We start from the raw sequence: 24,943 nt of genomic DNA, 5'->3' as shown, positions 1-24,943 counted from the left end.
ATTTATACCCCACCTCCTGAAGCTCTGGAGCAGCAGCTGAGACATTTCTCCCAAGGGGAAAGCCAATCCATAAGAACAGAAAGCTTCAAAGTTCTCCCCCAAAGATCTCACTTTCCTTGAAATAGTGTGGAGAGGTTCAAGCCAAAGGGTGCTCTTGAAACCAATGAATATTTTGGTGGTAAGCAATGAGAGGAAGGCATTGGCTCTATTTGAATAAGAAGCTAGCTCATAGCCCAGCTAGATTATCAGAGAGAATCATGGAAAGAGCTAAAAAGTGACCTACAGGGGTCAGAACAAACCACAAAAACTTGACTCAAAAACTATAACTATAATGTACTAATTAAAAAAATTAATACACAAGACCCAAAAAACTACCCCTTGAGAGTGGCCTGAATCTCATTGGATCAGAGTGTGGAACAATTTATGCCCCAGGGGATTATTGAAAACAGTGCAAACCTTGGTGCAATTAGTGGAACCTAACAGCTAGATGTGCTAGCAGCAGCGGCAGAGAGTTTAAGAGACATCATTAAAAAGAGATAGTCCCTTGGGGCTGGGGATGTGGCTCAAGCAATAGTGCACTTGCCTGGCATGTGTGTGGCCCAAGTTCGATCCTCAGCACCACATACAAACAAAGATGTTGTGTCCACTGAAAAACTGAAAAATCAATATTAAAAAATTTATTCTCTCTCTCTTTAAAAAAAAAGAGATAGTCCCAGCTACTTGGGAGGCTGAGGCAGGAGAATTACAAATCCAAGACCAGCTTCAGAAACTTAATGAAACTCTTATCTCAAAGTTTTTTATAAAAGGGCTGGGCATGTAGCTCAGTCGTAGAGCTCCTCTGGATTCTACCCCCAATAAACCCTCCATCATACATAAAAAGAGTAAGAATTTGACATGAGGATATGCATATAAATCAATGAGATAGAATAAAGAATGCAGAAACACTCAAATTTATTTTTTAATATTTTCTTCTTTAAAAATATTTTTAATTGTAGATGGACATTATAACTTTATTTTATTCATTTATTTTTTATGTGGTGCTGAGGATTGAACCCAGTGCCTCACATATGATAGGCAAGTGCTCTACCACTGAGCCACAACCCCAGCCCTCAAATTTATTGTCAATTGATTTGTGTGTATGAGTGTGTGTTACTAGGGATTGAACCCAGGACCTTGTATGTGCTAGGCAACTATGCTAAAAGTGAGCTATATCCCTATTTTTATATTTTATTTTGAGATAGGGTCTTAATCAAATGCTCAGGCTAGCCTCAACCAAGAACCTCCTGCCTCAGCCTCATGAGTAACAGGGATTAGAGGTGTATGCCACCACACTCAGTGGCAGTTAGTTGATTTTTAAAATATTTTTAGTTGTAGATGGACACATACCTTTATTTTATTTATTTATTTTTATGTGGTGCTGAGGATTGAACCTAGTGTCTCACATGTACTAGGCAAGCATCTACCACTAAGCCACAACCCTAGCCCCAGTCAGTTCATTTTTTATAAAGTTGTCAAGTCCATCCAATGGGAGGGATAGTGGTTTTTTATTAAATTTTTTTATAGTTATAGATGGACACAATACCTTTATTTTATTTATTTATTCTTATGTGATGCTGATAATCAAACCTAGTGCCTCAGGTGTGCTAGGCAAGCACTCTACTGCTGAGTTACAACCTCAGCCTGGTAATAGTGTTTTTAATAAATAGTGTTCAGACAAATTGATAGTTACATGGAAAGGAAGGAAATTTGAACCCTGACTTCCCACCATATAGAAGAGTAAATCAAAGGCCTAAATGTAAGAGCTAAAATAATCAAACTCTTAGAAAGAAGCATAGTCTTAAATCTTCTGTGATCTTAGACTAGGCAATTGTTTCTTAGATATGGCACCATGAGTACAAGCAATGAAAAAAAATAGATCAATTAGGTTTCAGCAAAATTAAAACATTTTTTTCTATAAAGAACACCATTGAGGAAGTAATAAGGCAGCCCAAAGAATGGGAGTAAATCTTGGAACTCATATGTGTAGTAAGAGATTTTTTATTGGAATATATAAAGAACTCTTATGGGCTGGGATGTGGCTCAATGATAGAGTATTTGTCTAAGCATGCAAAAGGCCCTGGGTTCCATGCCCAGTATCACATAAAAGAAACAAAAAGGAATTCTGAAAGGCAACTATTTTTTTTTAGTGAGCAAAGCATTTGACTTGACATTTCTCCAAAGAAAGTATCCAAATGGCCAAAAGCATATAAGATATGATTTTTATTTGTGTATCTCTGATAACTAATGATATTGAACATGGACTACCCCTTAACACCCAGTAAGATATAAGCTATAATTTAAAAGATAGTAAAAAAGTGTTGACAACAAATTGGTACCCTCACATAGTGTCTGTTTTTGTAAAATGGTATGGTACAGATACTTTGAAAAATAGCCTGATGGTTCCTCAGAAGGTTATACATAACTACCATGTGGCTCTCAAATTCTACTCTAAACCAGGTACAGTGGTGCACACCTATAATCCCAGTTACTCCAGAGGCTGAGGCAGAAGGATCCCAATTTCTACATCAGCCTAGGCAATTCTAGTGGACTCAGTCTCAAAATAAAAGAGTTGTGGGTTGTAGCTCAGAGGTAGAGTACTTGACTAGCATGCATGAGGATCTGGGTTCCATCCCCAGTATCACCAAAACAATAAAAAAGAAAGAAAAAACCACTCTCACTCATATACCCAAGAGAAATGTGAAAACATATGTATAAAGACTCATACAAATATTCATAGCAGATGTATTCATATGGCCAAAAAATGGAAACAACTTAAATGTCTATCCATCAATGAATGGATAAACAAAATGTGGTATTTCTATGTAGTGGTATATCCTTTGACTATAAAAGGAATGAAGTTCAGACATACACTATAACATGGTAAACTCCAAACACATTATGCTGGGATAGGGATTTAGCTCAGTAGCAGAGAAATTGCCCAGCATGCATGAGGCCCTGAATCCAATCCTCAGCTATAAAAAAAATGTGTGTGTGTGTGTGTGTGTGTATGCTAAGTGAAAGATGCCTATAAAAGAGACCACGTACTGTCTGACTTGGTTAATCTTAAATTTCCAGAATATACTGATATATGACACAAAAATTAGATTAGTGGTTTCCCTGGGCTTGAGGGGGATTGTATTGGGGGGTGGGTGAGGAAGGAGTTAATGGGCACAAAAATTTCCTTTGGGAGTGATGAAAATATTCAGAAATTGATTGTAGTCATGGTGGCAGAACTCCTTGAATATACTGACAATTGAAGTGTATACTTTTAAGTAGGTAAACTGTATGGTATGTAAATTTTATCTCAGTAAAGTTGATATATACAATATTCACTTTGGGGAATCTATGCCTAAAAAGATGGGCATTTGTGCTCTAAAATATCTATAATTCAGTTAGAGATTTGCATGACTGCCAATATGTAAAGTTGTTGAGGACAGAGATAACTGATTTCAAATCTGAGCCTCCAAAAATCATCAGAGCAAATTCACTGGCAGGAATGTGTATTTCACAATGGCAATTCCATGTTGCTTTGAGGTGAGTAACTGAAGAGATGCATTTCTTTATTGAGGATTAACAATTATCTTGAGCAATGCAAGACATTAGGGTAGTTAATGCAAATTGAAATAAAATTCCAGTGGTCCCTAAGCCATTGAGTGGCACCATCATTCCTCTCACTTGCCAAAGCCAAGCATCCAGAAGTCATCCTCATGCCTCCTTTACTCCCATTTCTAATTTATCACCAAGATCTGTCAATTCTATCTTCTATAAATATTTCTTCAGTTCATCTACTTCTTCTCATCTTCCAACATCCACAACTAGTTCAAGTTATCTTGTTTTATCTCGGGTACTACAGGAATCTTTTGTCTGGTCTTATATCTACTCTTGCTTGCTTCTAAGCTTTTATTCATCCAGCAACCAGGGGGATCATTTAAATTTTCAAAATTTAAATTGATATGACCTTACTTTATCCTCTTTTTAAAAAATATTTATTTTTTTTACAGTTGTACACAATAATTTATTTTTTTAATGTGGTGCTTAAGATCGAACCCAGGGCCTTACACGTGCGAGGCAAGCACTCTACTACTGAGCCACAACCCCAGCCCCACTTTATCCTCTTTTGTAATTCCCCATTGCTCTCCAAAGACCAAAGTCCTAAACGTAGCCTATGAGGTCCTGCCAATCTGTCTGTCTTACTCTTGAGCTACTCTTTCCCTCATTCTGCACTGTTAACCACACTTTACAAGGCAAATAACTACCCACTTATAGACAAATATGATGGTCCCTAGTCTTCATTATTGACCATTGCTTCCTTATCACAGCTCTTGTTTTCCCTTGTCTTGCATTTTCTCACCACTTCTCTGAGTTGTTGTTTCCCTCTTCCCACCCAACTACGAACATTCCCAATATTGTCTATCCTCTTTTCTATATTCCATACTTTTGTCTTTTAAGTGAATTGATATGCTTTATTACCTGAATCCAAGTACATGCCTACATGGTATGAGTAGGATAGAGATACACAGAGATTATATAAAATGCCCAGAATAGGCAAATTCATATAAACAGACAGTAGATTAGTGGTAGCCAGGCACTGGAGAAGGAAGGAATGGGGAATGACTGCTAATAGGTCATTACCTCACACCCTATGTATTGAAAATAGAACTTATCACTATCTTGATCCCTTATTCCCAGAAATATTTCCTTCCATCTTTTTTTCTTTTTTTTCAATTTGTTCTACTTTGTTGCCATCTTTTCTTTTAATATTACCAGTATTCTCTGAAACTTTGTATTTTAGAGCCATTTTCTTTCTTTTTTTAAAAAAAACTATTCAAATGTATGAATTGTCAAGATCATTGTACTGTCATGTGTAGCTAAAAAAATAGTTGTAGGGCTGGGGTTGTAGCTCTGTGTAGAGCACTCACTTCGCAAGTGTAAGACCCTGGGTTTGATCCTCAGCACCACATAAAAATAAATAAACAAAATAAAGACATTGTGTCCGTGTGTAAATAAATAAATAAATAAATAAATAAATAAATAAATAAATAAATAAATTTAGTTGTAGATGGACACAATACCTTTATTTTATTTATTTATGTGGTGCTAAGGATCAAAACCAGTGTTCCATGCATGTGAGGCAAGCACTCTATCACTGAGCCACAACCCCAGCCCTAGAGCCATTTCAATTGACCTAACTTTTATTTCCTATATCAAATTGGTTACCAAGTTCTACTGATTCTCTCTTTAGAATGTTTCTTAACATCTTTTCATTGTCACTGTTTTACTTTGACCCCCAACACTTTATTCTTAGACTCTTACTATCCCCTTTAAACAAATCTTGGGCTGGGGGTAGCTTAGTGTTAGAATGCTTGCTGACATTTGGAAAGCCCTGAGTTAGACCCACAGCACTGCAAAAACAAGCAAGGAAGCAAACACACACCCCCAAGTCTTCTTGTCTGTGTTTTTTCACACTCCAGTCTTTTCTAAACACCACTGGCATCTTGATCTTATTAAAACTACAGTTTCATTATATCACTTTCCTCCTAAAATGTTTCAGTGCCTTTCCACTGGCAACAGAATAATTCCAAATCCCATAGCTTATAATGCAAAACCTCTTGCACTCTACCTCACAGGATATTAGTCCTTCTTACCAAGATTTAAAAAGTAACATGGGCTGGGTATGGTGGCACATACCTGTAATCCCAGAGGCTTGGGAAGCTGAAGTAGAAGGATCACAAGTTCAAAGCTAGCCCCAGGAACTTAGTGAGACCCTAAGCAACTTAGTGAGACCCTGTCTCTAAATAAAATTAATAAATAAGGCTGGAGATAAGGCACAGTGGCTAAGCACCCCTGGGTTCAATCCCTGGTACCAAAAAAAAAAAAAAGTAACATGGTTTCTTTACTGTAAAACTTCCTTAAATGTTCAATGAATTAATATGCATTATAATGTTGCAAGAGGATGATATATAGAACACAGCATTTCCAAAACTTATTTGACTAAGAACCTTGTATTCATAGACCATCTGTTAACATTTCTGATGACACTAATGTTCTGAGGAAGAGCATGTAGGAAATGCTTAAAAAGCCCATCCTACACTTGAGTCTGCTTCCCCATTAATTACTCTACATAAATTGTCTGCTTAGGCCAGACCATATTATGCTTGCTCTCAAATACAAGAACAGAACTTGCTCTCAAATACAAGTCTTTATTCTCTTCTGCCCATTTGAAACAACCTTTTCTTTATCTGTGAATCTATATTTTTATTTGTTGTTGATATTTAATTTTATGTATCATAAAACTCACTATGTCAAAGTGTACAATTCAAGCTGGGTACAGTGGTGCACGCCTGTCATCCCAGCAGCTCAGGAGGTGGGGGCAGGAGGATCGTGAGTTCAAAGCAAGCCTCAGCGAAAGTGAGGCACTAAGAAACTCTGTGAGACCTTGTCTCTAAAAAAAATACAAAATAGATCTGGGGATGTGGCTCAGTGGTCAAGTGCTCCTGAGTTCAGTCCCTGGTACAAAAAAAAAAAAAAAGTATGCAATTCAGTGGATGTTGTTCACAGAATTGTACAACTATCACCATTATCAAATTCCAGAACATTTTTATCACTCCAAAAGGAAACACTGTACCCATTAGCAGACATTCCCTCATTCTTCCCTCCCCCAGCCCCTGGCTACCACTGATCTACTTTCTGTCTCTATGGATTTGCTTATTCTGGACATTTCATATGATCTCTGCATATCTCTATCTGGCTCATCTACCCTCAGATCATGTTTGTTTGGTCACTTTTTTTTTCATTCATTTGGTTAAAATGACAACACTCATACTCTGTATCACTGGACCAAGCTGTGAATACACAAAGTTGAATGACATTTTGCCTTCAGGGAACTCCCCCTGTTAGTGGTGGAGACAGACAAGAAGACAGTGTTAGAAGTACTTTTGTGGTACTACGAGCAAAGAGATTTGAGCAAGAAATTGTGGAGAGTCAGGAAAAAACTCACTTAAGAATTCACATTTAACTGGAAATTTAACCATTTGTTCATTCACTAATTCATTAAGAAAATTTTTGTGTGCTTCCATTATGTGCCAGGCATAGTGTAGGACTCTGGAGATACAAAAACGGAACAAAAATAATCCCCTCTACTCCAAGGAACTCAACAGTCTGGAGGAGATAAATATATATATATAAGAAGAGACAATGTGTTAAAATATTGTGATGTAATTTGTACTAGAGGAATGGTATCGAGAAAGCTTACTGTGGGAACAGAGAAATAATTCTGCTTGTGAATTTGAAGAATAAGTAGAAGTTTGCCAATTGGACAAGGACAGAGAGAAAGATTTCAGGTAGAGACTAGGTCACCTCTGACTGAGCTATCCTAGCAGTCATCTCTTAATGAACTAGAGAATAAATAACTTTGTCACTCTGTCTAATCCTCAGTTACATGCTATGTGAAGTCATTTTTTTTCAGTACTGGAAATTGAATCCCAATGCTTCACACTCTACCACTGAGCTATATCCTCAGCAGTTAAGCTATCTTTATATATATGGATGCCTTGCCTCTCCGAAGGCATTGTGTCCTTTGTGATAAGAGCATTGTCTTATTCCTCACAGTGCCCTCATTGTCAAAATGTTTCTTATGCATGGTAATTTTTTTATGGATCCAAATGAATGAATGACAGCTGAGACAACATCCTTGACACTGAAGAAGCTGTTGCCCAAGTGTTCTGTCACATCTCCCCCTTCAGGGGCCTGAGACCTTTTGTGCAGATGAAGGACTTTAACATGAATGCTCTTTTTATGCTCCACCTTGGGACTAATCCTTCTCACTATTGAAAAGTTCTGTGAAGAAGGTAATATAATCCTGTGGTTAGTCATGGTAAAGGTGACTGATAAGGCTAAAGGACCATCATAGAAATGTGCCCTTTGTTCATATCTCAGTAGTAAAAATTAATATCATGTCTATTCCATGAGTAGAAATTGAGAACCTTGGGAAAATTACTTCTTGACAAACTCTAAAACATGGAAGTAGGAATTGGGGAGACAATTGACAGAGGACAGCATCAAGGGAAGCCCCAAACAGGAAATAGGCTTTTCCTCTGTATCCTAATTCAGGGAGACCAGGAATTTGTCTCTAATTCTTTTTCAGTCGAAGAGGACCTCATTGCCTTTTCCATTTATGTTTCACTTCATGAAATGTTGCTAGGGAACATTCTACAGCTGATAGACTTCAAGTTGCTCTCCTACTGCCCAGAGTACAGGCTTTCCTTCGTGCTAGTAGAACATTCACTGTTTAAAATAATGAGACACAGCATTGATACAGGAAGAGCTACAATGAGTTGTGACAGTAATAACTGTAGAACACCCACTGTTCTTGATTTCAGGAAGGCTACCCAGAAATAGAGATTCTCTGGCTGATGACCAAATCCTGGAATACCGGAATACTTATGTTTAACAGGAGCAAGTATGTGTCTGCTGAAAAGTGGTGTGGCCTGGCGTTGCGTTTCCTTCATCACCTTGGCTCCCTCAAGGGAAACTATGAGACTCAGGTGAGGAGGGAAAGGGCTAAGGTAGCATGACTTACGGGGGAGAGAATGTTTAGCTGGGCTCTCCATAAGGACCCAATGACCTTACTTGGCTAGGCAAGGATATTAATCATTTTTCCTCTCAGTGGTTTCATATAACTTCAGGAATTAGGGGACTGTACACAATAAACTCTTAGAGCAAAAACCAGGAAAGATGGAGAACAGGAGGAAACTTAGGGATAGCAAATAGAATCTAATTAAGAAGACTGCCAAGAGTGAGCTCTGGAAAGATGCGTCACTGTCAATGCCAGTGCATGTGGGGAAGGACGGGCCTCTGCTCAAAGCAATGGCTGTTCAAATAGGCATTTCCTCCAGGAACTATTTTCAGTTACAGGCAACTGGGCCATTAGCTAAACAGGAGAGGTTCAGTGGAGAAAAATCCTTGTTTCCAAATAAGAACAAAGAATCCCAGGCACAATGGCATACACCTATGATCCCAGCTAATTAGGAGTCTGAAATGAGAGGATCTCAAGTTTGAGGCCAGCATGAGAAACTTAGGGAGACTATCTCAATATATATCTATGGCTGGGGATATAGTTCAGTGGTAGAGTGCCCCTGGGTTCAATCCCCAGTACCACAAAAGAAAGAGAAAAGAATCTTTTCTGTTTTGAGTACCTTTGCCTGTTCTTAATTAAACAGATCTAATGCATTTGGATCCTCTACCTTAATAGAGGACTGTATTTGCTCCCACAAATGGATCCTTGGATGGCAGAAGATAAGGGTTAGAATTCTGTGGTATCACAATGGAACTTTCCCAAATTTCCTTTTCTTCTCAAGAAATGTATTTGCTATTTTCTTTTCTAGATGAATGCTCTGTATAGTGAGCTCATGGAAGTGTTAGATAAAAAGAAGGGTTCACTTTTTAATGAAGAGTGAGAATTACCAGAGCAAAGTTTCTGAGCAGGCAAGCTCACAGCACTTGAAGAAGATGTATTGTCCTGAACTGCTGAATATTTCAATTTTTGCCATTTTCTCTTTGAGTTTTTGTTTCTGTTTTCTCATGCCATGTTTTCATGTTGGTGAATGAATTTTCTTAAATAAAAGCATTTTGACATTTACCCAGTGACCAGCTCATTTATAGGGAATGAATGAATTTTCCAAATTCCTAAAGATTATATTGAAATAGCCTGTGTGAGAAGTAAGATGCTTTATGTACCTTGTGAGCAACAGAGAATTCATCCCAGTCCAACCACAACATTTATTTCCAAAGTGCTTGAATTCCCAATACGTAAAGATGACAGAGAATCATAAACTTCATTGGAAGGATCTTCATGGTAATTTATCTGATTCATGAAATCTCTCTCTGGCATCCTTGAGAATTAGTTGCCCAGTCTCTATTAGAACATAATCTCTGTTAGGGAACTCCTAAGATAATTCATTCTATCTATCTATCTATCTATCTATCTATCTATCTATCTATCTATCTATCTATCATCTATCTGTCATCATCTATATATCATCTTTCTCACTCTCACTGGTAAAGAGCTTTTCCTCATACTGAAGAGCAGTCTATCTCCCTATGGCAAGTCTGCCATCTCTGTCCCAGACACCCTTTGGAGAATGGAAGATGCAAGTGAGCCGCTTCCTATCCTCTAGGTTTTTTCTTTTTCAGGGTAAAGCATCTTCGGGCCCCTTAGCTGTTCCTCCATGTGATCTGGTCACACTAACTTCTAAAAACCAAGTCCCATGTTCCAGTGAGTATTGACCCATGCAGCCACATTCTGCCTAGACTAGCATTAGTGTTCTGTGAGATCATGTTGGTTTTTTCTCCCTGTTGATCTGTACTAACATTTTTAACTTTTGATTTTGAAATACTTTCATATTCAAGAAAAGTTATAGGTAAGCACAAAGAACTGCCGTACACACTTCACCCCGCCTCCCTGTTGCTTAACATTTAATCACATTGCCTTATTATTCACTGCATCTTTCTGAACCAGCTGAGATTAATTTGCAGACATCCTCCCCTACTACCCTTTAGTATTTCAGTGTATATTTCATAAAAGCAGAATACTCTCCTACATAATCACAGTACAACCTTTAAAATTGGGAAAGTAACGTTACAATTTTAACATATAATCCATAGAACCCATTCAAATTTCATTTATTATTATCCTAATAAAGTTCTTCATAAATTCAGGACCATAAGTTGCACTTTGCTTTCATATCTCCTTTATCTCTTGCAAATGACCTTGACTTAAAGGTACAGGCTAATTACTTTGTACCATGAACCTTGATTTAGGTGGGTTTGGTGGGTCCAGTATATGGTATGTGGTACGCCTCTGGCAAGGCATACCACAAAGCAATGTGTTCCTGGTGCCTCACACCAGCAGGCACATGGTATTTATTTGCACCTGACTGGTTAAAATTAAGATAGTGGCTGCAAAGTTTCTCTAATGTCAAGGTAATTGATAAATGTTTTGCAGTTAGCAATTACAAAGTACTTGGTAGAAAATACTTTGAAATTAAGTAAATATTCTATTCCTCATTAAACTTTCACCCACTGGTTTTGGTACCTGGTGACAATTCTTTTCTGAATCCAGTTTTATTTTGATAGCTGCTAAATGTTGATTGTTCTGTTTCCATCATTCCCCCTTCATTATTAGTTGGCATTTGTTAGGTAAAGCTTTTTCTTCTCCCCCAGTCTTTACTCTTTTGATTAAACCCAGGACATTGTGCAAGCTAGGCAAGTGATCTACCACTGTACTATACCCCATCCCACTCCCACTTACATATTCACATTTTAAACTACATTTTAGTTTATACTAACAGAATCTTGTTTTATTTCAGTGGATTATAATTCACTGTTATCGTTGTTTTCTGCTCAAATCTGGCTCTTCTGCCCTTTTGGTATGTTCCCATTATCTTGAACACTATTTTATGGCATAATAAGATACTCTAGGCTTATCTTATGCTTTCTGTGTCCCAGCCCTGGTGTTAGTTTTGGATATGAACTGTCCCCCGAAAGCTCCTGTATTTCTGCAGGAATATTCAGAGGTAAAGTGATTGGGCTATGAGAGCTGTAAGCTAATCAGTCCATCCTAGTTTGAACTGACCAGGTGGTAACCATAGGCAAGTGAGGCATAGAGAGAGGAGGTGGGTCACTGCTGGCATGCCCTGGAAGGGTGCATCTTTCCTGTGGCTCCTTCTTCCTTCCAACTCCCACTACTTCCTTACTGTGATTAGTTATAAAGCTTTCCTCTGCTGGATTCTTCCCCCATGATGTGCTGCTCACTTTGGGCCCAGAGCAATGGAATTGGCTGTCTATGGACTAAAACTATGAGCTCCAAATAAACTTATTCCTCTAAATTATTCTCATCAGGCATTTTAGTCATAGTTATGAAAAAGCTAAAACACCTGGAATCAGTCATTTCTCCAGAGAGCTCTAGTTTCTTTTAATGGAGAATGGTAGTTAATGCCCAGGATCTAGGCCCTAGGTGTATTCATTGTTACTGAGGTGCTGTCATTTATCTCAGTGGACAGAGCTATGAAATAAATGTGTGTATGTATATTTACATATTCACAGTGTATGCATATACATGCTTATCAGTAAACATATGCACTTATGTAAAGCCATGAATTCATACTGATATCTTCATTTTTAGTTCAACACCAGAGAGTTTATTCTAGCCTTTCTTCCAACTGGCTCTCATTAAGCTCAAGTATTGATTTGTTTGCTCATTCTCTCTGCGTGATCTGTCTGCAACCACATGGTCCATCTCCTCAGCTCTAACACCACCTTCTTGACAAAGAGGGCTGCTGCTTTGGCCTGAACTCCAGGGACACTGACAATCCCAGATAGCAAGCAAGGTGAGCCCCATCCCAGTCCTGACCCTGACTCTGGCCATAACCCCTGCCAAAGGGAAGGGAAAGGGACTCCCTGACACTAAAATAGGCATTTCATATCATCATATCACTGGCTCAGTGGACTTACCATTTGCCCTCCCTTGCCTTCACCTTAGTTTCCTCCCATATCCTTGGGAAGTTAGTTCACATGTCAGCTCTTCAGAGAAATCTTTCTTCCCCGACAAGGTCAGTTTCTCTTGTTACAAGCCCTCTTAGCACTATTTGATTCTTCACAGTTTGTGGACACAAATTTGTGAAACAATTGGATTAATGTATATTTCCTTCAATAGTCTAAGTTTCATGAGGACAGATCATGTTTTTGTTATCTTCTATATTATCAGTGTCTGGCACACTACCTGGTACTTTGAATAAGTATTTGCTGAAAGAACAAATAAAAGCTTTTAAGTCTTGTTTTTCACACATATTGCCATTAATTAATGCCATCATTTGTAATTCCATGTTTCTTTAATTACACTTTTCAGAAGCCAGGCATGGTGACACATGGTTATAGTCCCAGTGACTTGAGGCAGGAGGAACACAAGTTGGAGGCCAGCCTGGGCCACTTAGCAAGACCATATCTCAAAATTTTTAAAAAGGGCTGGGGATGTAGCTCAGTGGTAAAGTGCCCCTGAGTTCAGCCCCCAGTACCCAAAACAAAAAACCCTTTTGCCCACTCAAAAATTATACAATATATTCTCCCAACCTTTTCCCAAGGACATCAGGAATGATTTGTTAATGTATTGCTGGGCCTCAGCTACACTGCTATAGCGTTTCTCTGCTTTACCCATCTACATTGATATACTAAGCTCATTTGAAAAAAGAAAATGAGCTCATTCTGTATTGTAAGGTAAAAGGTTTTATAAACTCTTTGTGACCACTAGTTCCCTTCTAAGTACTCTTGTGACATATTCTAGAAACTTGCCTGGGAGATCCACCTTCTCTTTCAACAAAAAGGGAACATATGTCCTTTTCCAGGCATCTAGCATGTCTTATTCATGTTTTATTCCCCAGAATTCCCTAAAGCTTATAGGCAGTAAGTAGTTCAGCAATCTCTTCTGCAGCTTCCCTCAATGTCCTGACATAAAATTTGTCTAGGCCAAGAGACCCAAGATCATTTAAAGCATCTCAGTGCTCTCTTACAATTTTCTTACTAAGATCCTCAGCTGCCTCCTGCCAATATCTACTTGACCCTTTCCAGCCTAATGGACAGTTTGGATGTTAGAAAAAAACAAACCAAAGTGGGAATTAGAGGGTTGGCTTTCTTTGTTGTCTGGGAAGCATTATAAAATTTTGTTTTTCATTTTATACCCTGTGGCACTATTCACATTTTTATGTGTACCTAATATTCTATAACTTTTGAACACCTAATTATAATTTTAAAAAGAATAATATCTGTCCCAGTGCATGGAGTTTGAGGCCTTCTTGATTGATTTCTTAATGAAAATGAAAATGTAAATAGCCTTTTTCTTATACCTAAAATTAATTCCTATTGGGTCAGGCCTTCCTGACATGGTTTTGTAGTTTCAGTTACTATTTCATATGGTCAAACGACACTCTTGTTTTTCCATGTTTTTAATGTGTTAGCACCAAAGACCTCTGTGCATCTGCATCATTTTCTTTAGCTACCTCTCCTTTTACTTTATTAAAATAATTCATCATTATAGGGTCAAATTTTAGTTTTTAAGAGCTTTTCAACCCATTTGTGAGTGCAGCTAAGTAGAAAGTAAAAGAAAACTAACAATTAATGCATGCCTACTAAGTTTTAAAGACTGATGCATAGTGACATCTCATTCACTTGTCAGAACCACCTTGTGAAGTAGGTGATTCCATGTCATTGATCATTCCATGCCCTTCTCTTGCTCCCCTACCTCCCGACATTCCCACAGGAACCTAAAGCTTGGAGAGTTAACTTAACCAAGGTACCACAGCTAATCAATGGCATAGCTGTGCTTAAAGCCAGATCTATGGTATCATGCTCTTTTTTTTTTTTTGCCTTCCTGCTATCTTTTATTTTCTGAACACTTTCCAAGTCTGCCTTTCTAAATTCTAAAGCAAAATACCTTACTGTAGCTAACCTTATGCACTCACAAACTGAGACAATATGGTTATTGTTCAAGTTCCACTTCTCCAATCAGTTATTTGTTATATGTCAGTTAGGTAATGAATAACAAACAGTCCCTCCTGTTGATTACTTTCAGAGGGGTAATATTGTCAGGAAGACAAGTAAAGAATCTCTAGGGGCTGGGGTTGTGGCTCAGTGGTAGAGTGCTCGCCTAGCACATGTGAGGCCCTCAACACCACATAAAAATAAATAAACAAAACAAAGGAATTGTGTACAACTAAAAAAATTAAAAAGAGAATCTCTAAATGTTCTGCTTTTAGGCAAAGGAATCAACCTTGAACAAAGTTCTTCCTTGCTGCTGTATCTTTCCCTGTGTCAATTTTTAAGATGTGCATCCATTGGGTATACATCATCCATTTCTGCAATTGGATAGGGTGCCATGCACTTCACTATACAACCTCTCTTCCTTTCCCCTTGTTACTTCACCAAAACTTTGTAGAGGGCTCGGTCCTCATTTATGTGGATTTCTGTGCATATAGCACCGTGTCTCTTCCCCTTACAAAGAACACCTACTTACTAATGTGTTTCTTCTAATGTCAGATTTCATTTGCAAGTTTCATTCTTCCAAGTCTTAGTGGGACCTCTTAGCGAATATGTATTACCTTGAGTTAGCATTTAAAATTTATCTTATACTATTAAGTTGAACCTTATGAAATTACCATTCTTGTAGGTCAGAAAGAGTTGGATATTAGTAATTTCATATGGTTCATACTAACACATGTGCTGTGTATCAACTAAAATAGCTGAAGCTTTTAGTTCTATTACTGACTCTTTTCCCAAATAACCTCCCCCAGTGCTGTTCTTGCTGTCATATCTGATATAATCTATAGCAATTGATTTTAATATTGTCAGGGCACTTTGCTCCTTTCCCCTCCATTTTCAATTTAAAGTTCTCTTTATCAGATCAGTAAGGCTCTGGGTAAACACATTTTTCCCAGTTATCATAGAGTACTGTGTCCTTAGCCAGGAGCCCAGCAATCAGTATTTTAAACTATGATCCATTCAAAACAAATTCTATTCTAATATTCCATCCCTAAAGACAGCCATTTCATCTTCCATATATTCATTTCTATTCCAAAGTACCAGTTGTCTTTTGTAAGAAGAAAACATCAACTAGTCTCCCTAGGTCCTTGAATTTTCTGCCCACAACTTCTTAGTCCTTGAAGATGATTTCTAAATCTCCTTTGGTGAGGCTACTCACACTTACAGGAAGGACACTTGTTAGACACTTGTTAGAATAAGAGGTGAAGAAAGGTGGAAATTGGCAGCATTTGTTTGAGTTGGTAGTTTTCCCATAGCTCTGTTAAATGACAATAAGAAAAGCTCAGTGGTAGAGCACTTGCCTAGTATGTACAAGGCTCTGAGTTCAATCTTCACTACCACAACAAGAAAGAAAAGGAAAAAATGGCAACAAGAATATGTACTCAGAGGCTGGAGTTGTAGCTTGGTGGTAGATTGCTTGTTCAGCATGTATGAGGCACTGGGTGCGATTCTCAGCACCACATATAAAAGAGTATATATTTTTAAAAAATAATATATATTCAGGGTTGGGGATGTAGCTCAGTGGTAGAGTGCTTGCCTGGAATGCACAAGGCCCAGGGTTCCATCCTCAGCACCACAAGCACAAAAATATTGTATATGATCAAAGACAATATTCATATTGTCAAGAAGCAATCAATGATTCACTCATTCCTTCATTCATTCATTTATCTGTTCATCCAGCCAATGAATGATTGTAGTTTAGACCCAGATCCTGTCCTCAATGAACTTATGATCTTATAGAGGAAGAGGTGAAGCCTACATTTATTGTATTAGATACAATTAAAGATAGAAAATTATTTTATGAAAGTCAGGGGAAGGAACTTAGATTCCAAAGAGGGAGATCAGGAAATGCTTTCTGGAGATGGAATAGCTTTGTGGATTTTAAAGATATATAAGGAGGAGAAGGGTCTTCCAGGCAAAAACAGCATCATGGTGAAGGCACATAGTCTTTTTATGAAGGACAGTGTATTTGCAGCATAAAGTGCTTAAAGGGAAATAGTGGGGCTGGGGATGTGGCTCAAGCGGTAGCGCGCTCTCCTGGCATGCGTGCAGCCCGGGTTCGATCCTCAGCACCACATACCAACAAAGATGTTGTGTCCGCCGATAACTAAAAAAATAAATATTAAAAATTCTCTCTGTCTCTCTCCTCTCTCACTCTCTCTTAAAAAAAAAAAAGGGAAATAGTGGGAGAAAGGTTAAAAAAGTTGGTTGGATGACCTCCACTGTCTGGTCAAGGAGCTTGGACTGCATGGCATAATCCACGAATGTATTTTTTTTTCCTCTTTTGAGACAGTCTCACTGTTTCCCAGGCTGATGGCAAACTCCTGGGCTTCAGTGACCTTCCTGCCGTAGGCTCCTGAGTACCTGGAATACATGCATGTGCCATCACACCCTGCTTGACCATTGAAGGGATTTTAGCTGAGGAGTGGCAGGATCAGAAATGAACCCTGGGAATATTAAGCTGGGCAACAGTGAGTAAACTGGATGGCTGGAGATGGAACCCAGGCCTTCTACATGCTGGGCAAGTGCTCTATCTCTGAGCTACATACCCAGCCCTTTCCATTATTTATTTATTTAAAAATTTGTTTTGGAAAAAAAAATTGGCAGTATTGGAGATTGAACCAAAGGGTGCTCAACCACTTAGTTACATTCCCAGCCCTTTATATTTTTTTTTCATTTGGGGACAGGGATTAAGTTGCTGAGGGAGGCTCTTACTAAATCACTGAAGCTAGTCTCAGACTTGCAATCTTCCTGCCTTACTCCCAAATTACTGGCACTATAGGTGTGTGCCACCATGTCCAGCTTGCAAGTCACTTTTAAGATCACAATTCAGTGGAATGGCAAGGACTAAAACTAGACTTTAAGAAAATATGAGGACAGTGGTTACAGCAGGTGAACTGCTCTTTGAAGAACCACCCAAAGCAGTCCAAAGACAAACCTGATTCTTCACTTACTTAGGGCACTAGGATAGGTCTCACATCTCCTGATCAGTCTCACCTGGGACTACCCACACCCACCCTTCCACCATCTCAGTGTTCCCTGCAGGGGCTAGGGAGCTACAACTCTTTTTTAGTAGGCCTTCTGGGGGAACTTTTGGCACTTCCATTTTTATATTTCCCCAGCGTTATTTCTTGGTCCAACTGAAAGAAGTGATTCTATGCTGAAGTTTTATATTTTTTAAGCTATCCTGGAATCTTATCCCTCTGTCCAACTGGGAAAAGGCAATTTTCCCTTGTTCTTGTCCAGACATCTCCCAGGGGTCCTCTGCTCCATCACAGTAGGTGTTGAGTCTGCTTATGTACATAATGTTTGATTATATAGAAATCAAATGTGCTCATGTGCCATGTTCTTTGGCAGCTGTACTTAAGCCTTTTTATATCAGCTGCCTCACGGTTCAATTTTTTTAAAAATACAAATTCACAAAAGGCATGCATTGTGAGGGATTCAGTGTAGTATGTGCCCTTTAGAATTCTGTTTTATCATCCTTGGTACACTGTAGAGCTGGGAGGGACCTTAAACAGCATCTCTCCAACTTCATCGTGTTTTCAAGTAAGACAGTGAGGCCCAGAAAAGGGAAGATTTACAATCATTTGTCATGCATTAGTTGCTGGAAGGGATGGAATAATAGGCCATGTAGAATCCTAGCTTTCTAGAAGCTTTTTTTTTCCAGTTGGAGAAATATATTTGGGCAAATAGCTACCAAGTGAGAGAGGGAAGAATAAGTTCAGTATAAACTTCTAGGATGGTACAAGAGAGAAGGGGGAGCTCTTTTGGAGTGATCAGCAACATCCTTATGGAAGGTGATATTTGAGCTGGAGCTTTAAGGGTCATTAAAGGAGAGATAGGGACTAGAATCACAGATACAGGACATACTCCAAGAAAAAAGGCAAGGAGTGTATACAAAGTTCTCTACATGGAGTCTGTAGAGAAATAACAGGAGATAACATTGCAAAAGCAGACTAGGCCAGTGCAGTAAAGGATGTTCCCTTCTCACATCCATGTCCTCTCCCCAGTCTGGTTCTGCTGATCCTACAGGCTTCCACCTGCATGTCACCTCCTCAAAGACTTCCCTGGGTCTTTTCCAAGCACATTCCCCACCACCACCTCTGTCACTGTACCCTGTGCATTTTCTTTGTGGTCTTCACAGTCATATATAATTCTGTAGTCATTTACTTCCTTTTTGCTCCATCTCTATAGATTATAGGGTCCTTGAGAATGGGACTGTATTTATTCTGTCATTATCTTGCCAGCTCCAAGCACAATGCCCATCAGAAAGTGCTTTACAAGCAGCATCTCTTGATGTTCAAGGGTAGGGGCTGTGATAATGAGTGATAATGACTACAAAGGACCATGTTGAAGACACTATAAATAATCAAGATGTTTTGGTAAGAGACTGGATGTTATGACCTAAAGGAGACAGATCAGAGCTTGAGTGTGGAATGTTGGACAATGGTGCCACTTTGTGGAGCCTATGGTAGGGAAGGAACATAAATGAAGTCATCAGGAGAGAAGAGACATGGCATTTTCAGTTTTCTAGGGTCTCTGAATGTCAAGCTTAGTCAATGAGGGCTGGCCTTTTGAGAGCTTACAGGCATTTGAATGGATGGAATGATGGTCAGTAAAGGGGTGCAGGGTAGGTAGACAATTTGGCTCTGGGTGAGAAGACAAAAGTGTGTAAAGGAGGGGAAAGCCTTAGAAGATGAAAAAGAGAGGGGACATAGGATGGAGTAGTATGCCAGAGGAAGTTGCAGAAGTCCAGAAAGCAAACAAATTCAATCACTATAGGCTTGGATCTACTCAAATCACTTCCCTCTAAGGTTGAGCCAAAGAATATTGTAGCTCTTCTCTTTTCCCGAGTACCTACGCTCTGTGGACTGTGCACTGACTGCTGGGGATTTGCAGATGAGCAAAACAGTCTCTGATCTCAAAGAGACTAGGAGACAGAAATAAAGATAAAGGCAGCACCATGTTCTGAGTATTACAAAGTGACAGGCCATTATGGTACTTAAGAGCATAGCTGCTACAGCCAGATTATCTGATTGGTTCATAGTTCCGTCACTTTTTAGTCATGTGACCACATTGTGCTTCAGTTTTCCCATCTAGGAAATAGGGATAATAAAAAGCACCTACACCATAGGACCATTTTTGGCAATAGATGGAGTAGTATTGTATAAAGCACTTAGTATAGCATCTGACACACTGCAAACAGGAAACAGAGGTTAGCTGTTAGAGGACAAAGCACACAGGAAGGAAGGGTCAATTCCACCTCCAGGGAAGGAGTTAGTTCAGGAAAGGTGGCATAGGTAGAGGGGCTTATTTTCTTGTTGTTGTTTTTATATGGGGGATTGAATCTAGGGGAGCTTTACCACTGAGCTACATCGCCAGCTTTATTTACACCCCCCCCACACACACACACATTTTATTTTGAGACAGGATCTAAGTTGCCAAGCCAGCCTCAAACTTGCAATCCTCCTGACCTAGCCTCCAGTCACTAGGATTACAGGTGTGCCCCACTGTTAGATCCCATCTCAAAATAAAAAAAGGACTGCAATTCAGTTCTGTGGTAGAGCACTGCTAAGTTCAGTACCCAGTACCCCAATACACAATCAGAAACAACAAAAAGAGGAGCCTTCTGGGTGAGCAAGATGGGTGACAGCAAGGGCATTTATAAGCAAAAGAAGAAGCATGAGCCAAGATCTGTGGTTGCAGTGTACTATGGGAACTCAAACAGCTGGAGCAGAAGGGGACAACAGCAGGAGAAAAACCGAGGCCCGATTGCAGAAGGGCCATGCTAAGGAGCTTGGGAGCTGGTTCCTTTGGCTGCCTGCTTGTGGCAAACAGTAAGGCCAGTCAGGACATTCTCTTGCTAGTGCTGTTCACTGGGAGAGCACAGGTGGGAAGTCTGCTCTCAGGTCACCTATTTGCTAGTTCTAGAAGTGTTGGATACTTGTGGTTAGCCTACCAGGGTAGAGGAAGGATGGGCTGTGCTGGTAGTTCAGTCTAATTAGTGGAAAAGGCCACCCATGTGCATCAAGCTGTGCACAATGGGGATGGTTCTGCAGAGATCTGTTGAGGCTTCACTGTCAAAGAAGTTCTATTTTTCTGGCAAAGCGCAGGTATTAACACCCTGTTCACTGGGGAGGAAGTGAGGTATATAGAGCCAGTTATACTATCTCTTGGAAGTGATGGGGGCTTTTAAGGAAATTGGAATTTGAGCTTCAAAACATTATTTGCAATAATAAAATGTCCTAGAGTGCCAAGGCAGCCTGACTAAATGAAAAGATTAGTGGAATTGAGGCCATGAAATCCTAGATGGGAACAGTGAGACAGAGTGGGTAACACCAATGGCCCCATGAGTCCATTAGGCATCTGGGCCACTGCTCATCTCATTGTATGAGGTTCTCTCATACCTTGGCTTTCAGTGGTTGGCACCAAGAAGGTACCATCCCTGCAGAAAAGGCTCTGGTTGTCTTTAGAACTGACCTTCCGGCTCATGCCCAGGGCCCCTTCTGTTTCCACCTTTTTTATTTTGCTCAGCTCTTCCCAGTTGTGCAGCTCAATCCCACTTTTATTCTGCAAACCACATTAGCTTCGTCCTTGAGCCCTTGACTTCCACACTTGCTCTGGGGAAAGATTTTGCTTTCCTTAGCTAATGTCTAGAAGCACTTTCAACTGCAGATAAAGTTGGTTATTTGTGTTTGAACAGATATTTCACTCATAGATCATCCCATGAACATTTGTGGCTCTTCCTGTTAGAGATGAAAAAATCAAGACATCGGCAGCAGGACTGGGATAAGACCCAAATTTGCTCCTTAATGGAGCCAGGGAGCTACCTGTGGGTCCAATGGCCTGACTCCTTTTATTGTTTCCCCAGTTATCTCTCATGCTGGGGCATAATTTTCTTCAGCTGTACTTCCTCCAGGAGGGACACTGGCTGTGAAGACAGTCTCAGCACAGCACAACTATAGGCCAAAACCTGTATTCCCTTTGCACTCAGGAGTTAAAATTTCCTCAAATCCCCATGGAGCTCTCTGGGGACTCCCTTTTGTTGGGCTGCCTTCTAGCAAATGAGAGAATGTGGGAAAGCCAAGTGCCCTGCAAATAATAAAGCACCATAAACAAGTGAGGATAATCATCCTTACTGTGGCTCAGCCCACCCACGTTGGTGTTGCTCATTCATTCGGCTGTCGTTCTTGACCTTAATTATGGCAGCACTTTCTTAGGCTCCTCCACAGAGCTGCAGTGGCATCAACCATGTCAGAGATACCTGCTATGAACACTTCTTCTGAGGACCACAGGGAAGACCGCAAATGGGTCCCCATCCCTTCCTCATTCTCACAATGCTGATAGCTGGCAGGCAGTTTTCTCTTACCATTTTCCTCATTCAGCTCCCCGCTGCTAAGCTGGCCCCTGCTTTTTCTAACAAACCTCTTTGCTGCTGCAGGCCTCCCCCACATTGTGTACCTTTTAGAAAAAAAGTCAGCATTTGGCTACCAAGGATGTGGAATCCCATCAGGTCAGTGCTGCATAAGGCAGCATCTGGGTCAGGGCAGAAGCCTGAGCACACAGGTTTCACAAATGACCTGTTGCCACCCCAGAGGTTGCACCCATCCCAAGGATGGCCTGGCTTGCTGGCTGATCCACTGAGGAGATAGTCCTTCAACCTCCACGCAAATGCTTGGGCAGCTCTTTCCATCACTGTGCCCCCATCAGCCCTGCTCAATTACTTCAAGAAGGTCTCTGAGCCACAGTTCATTGCAACTATCGTTTATTAAAAAATATATGTCTCCTTGGAAGGAACACTGGTAAACCAACTAGTGTCATGCTTACTTTGAATCTTCGCTTTTCTTCCCCAGGAGGGAGGGAGGGAGGGTCCAGCATCATTCAGACATGTCAGTTACCATCACAGAATCAACACTCCCTGCTCACCCCCCACATCAGAGGCACAATGGCCATAACTTCATCTCTCTTTGCCTTCAATCCAGTGTACTGCCCAAGGGAAAGCTGCTGCCCTTTCATTACCCTCATTCTGGGCCCCACACTTTACAGTTAGCCTCAGTATGCTGGTAGGATAACTGTGAACAGATTTCCTGAATTTGGCTGGTAGTGCTTAAAGCATCTTCAACACTTGTGTCATTCGCACTGGTCCTAATCCAGTGGGCTCAACTTTAGGGCCAAGCATTTCTATATTCTCCCCTGCGTCTTCCCTCCAGCATGGAGGTGAGGGAGGCACATTGGCTTCAAAGGAGCACAGTGGGGAGGGGGGAAGGCTGGGCCACACCTGCTGCCCGCATTGGTGGTGGGCAGAGAACTCCCTGGACCACAGTCACTGCCATCAGACTCTGGGAGAAAGCAACAAGGTCTCATGGCTCACCAGTAAGTGAATCTTAGCTCTACAGCTCAAATTTACAGCATTAAATTCTACTTTCTTCTTGAAGAAACAGTAAGCTACCAGCTGTTGGTGAGGGGGCTGGGGTAGGGCATATGGAGCAGCTGCAAAAAATACCCAAATCAAACTCACTACATGGCTGGCCAAGCCAAATGCTGTTCTACTATCCCAGCAGAGAACTGGAAGGCAAGCACCTCCCTGTCCCTGTCAGTGGCCCCATGAAGGAACCCTAGCTAGAGTCCAGCATATCCTAGGCAGGCAAGTGAAGGGCCAGTGTGGCAGTGCGGGGGCCCAGCTCCTCCCCAGCCCACTGGGCCCCGCTTTCCCTCTGCTGACTGGACGGCCACGGCCTGGCTCCTTCAGAAGCTTGGAAGCCTTTAGAACATTGGCAAATTGGATTCTACGCATTCACTTAAATAGTAAAAGTAAAATTTGGAATAATGAAAAGGCTGACACAGTAGCACAACATGATTTTGGTTTAACAGCAGCTTAAAAATGAACAAAAAGGAAACCTCTCATGCAGACACATCAGGTGGCATAAAACAATAGGCAATTTTATATGGAGCATCATTAGCCATTCTCTCTCCGCACACAGGACTGACTGCACCTCAGGGCAGCAGCTGCTCTCAGGTCAAGTCTCCAAACTTCACGCTCCCAGGCCAAAGCCCTTTCTCTCAGGCCTCAGGCTGACCCTGCCAAGAGTAAGCCTTAGCTCTCAAGAGAATGACCAAGTGTGCATACCCTCCGTACAGCACTTTCTACCATTCTCAAACCCTTCTCAACCAGGTGGGATATAAGATGCCATCTGATTGGAATATGAAAATTAAAGCGTTTCTCTAATAACATAGTACCATTGACGAAGTCTCCATAGATTTTCTAGTCCCAATGTGTGTGAATATATATATATATATATTATAGGAGAGTGTATAATATATATATATAATAATTTCTATATATTTTATATAAATTACATATATATATCTATATATAAATAAGATACTTCCTGTTGCCATTACGTTGCACTGTTCAGAGCTGCAAGACAGCAGTACAGATGGGGAGAAGTGCCCAGGAGCACCTCATCATGTGCTGCATTTAGCTCACTTCACAAGCCGTGCAGCTGTCCAGAGTCTGTCTTTCCATCAGTCCTCCTCTCTTCTCTTCGCTTCTGCTTGGTTTTTATGAAAACAATGGCTCTGATGGATTTGCACCTGTGATAGTGCTTGGGAAAGGTCCATGCAGGAATGGGCACAGTCACATGATGAGTGAGATGGCATCATCCCAAAAAATAAATGAAAACAAAACAAAAATTAAAAAAAAAGAAGACTAGAAAACTCAATTTTTTTGACATATCTAAAAAAGGGGACAAGAACAGTAGTCATTTGTTCTCCCCATGGGGACAGGAATGAAGAGGGAGGAGGGAAGAGGGACTTGATTTCTTCTGTTCACAAGAGAATGGTTGGAGGGGATTCTTCAGAGTTTTTCAGGGGATGGGACCCAAATGTAGTGCCCAGACTGGTCCTCAATGATTTGTTTGATTTTGTTATAAATCTCTTCCAGTGAGTCACCCTGTACAATGGCTAAAGTGAAGAGGAAAACAAAATTATTACTGTGGTCCACAGCATACTGCCCAAACCCCGGTCATCCTGCCTCTCCCAACAATCCTACAATGCCCCCCAGCATGGTGGCTACTCACAGAAGCCCAGGCTGGCTTCACTAGTCAACTGTCAGCGAGTTCAGGGCAGGAGGGGAACTGGCTAGGTGCCTGTGCACAGGGCTACAAGTCAACTCTCTGAGACAGTGAGAGTAAGTAGCAATGAACAGGAAAATGTGTTTATCACAAGATGTTTACTGAGCACCCACTACATGCCAGAAACTGCAGCTCATGTTGCTCTTGGCCACCGTAAAGCCAGCAGCTTGTAATTGTAAAGC

General features: G+C 40.4%; 2 protein-coding genes across 7 annotated transcripts in view; one reads left to right on the top strand and one right to left on the bottom strand.

Moving 5' to 3' along the window:
• Tex11 (testis expressed 11) overlaps positions 1–9,676 on the top strand; it is a 289,052-nt gene extending 279,376 nt beyond the window's left edge. Inside the window, exons 29-30 of the mRNA XM_021719909.3 lie at positions 8,418–8,582; positions 9,423–9,676. Coding sequence (XP_021575584.3) covers positions 8,418–8,582; positions 9,423–9,494 — 237 coding nt within the window. The 3' untranslated portion in view covers positions 9,495–9,676. The remainder of the gene's footprint in view (positions 1–8,417; positions 8,583–9,422) is intronic.
• Positions 9,677–22,376: 12,700 nt separating this feature from the next.
• The window catches only part of Dlg3 (discs large MAGUK scaffold protein 3), a 56,086-nt gene continuing 53,519 nt past the window's right edge, over positions 22,377–24,943 (bottom strand). For all 6 annotated transcript variants that reach the window (XM_040282015.2, XM_005339981.5, XM_040282010.2 and 3 more), the window contains one exon: positions 22,377–24,591. In XM_040282015.2, coding sequence (XP_040137949.1) covers positions 24,485–24,591 — 107 coding nt within the window. In that variant the 3' untranslated portion in view covers positions 22,377–24,484. The remainder of the gene's footprint in view (positions 24,592–24,943) is intronic.

Source organism: Ictidomys tridecemlineatus, chromosome X (assembly GCF_052094955.1).
Source record: "Ictidomys tridecemlineatus isolate mIctTri1 chromosome X, mIctTri1.hap1, whole genome shotgun sequence".
Classification (NCBI taxonomy): domain Eukaryota; kingdom Metazoa; phylum Chordata; class Mammalia; order Rodentia; family Sciuridae; genus Ictidomys; species Ictidomys tridecemlineatus.
This window is presented reverse-complemented; position numbering and strand designations above follow the sequence as displayed.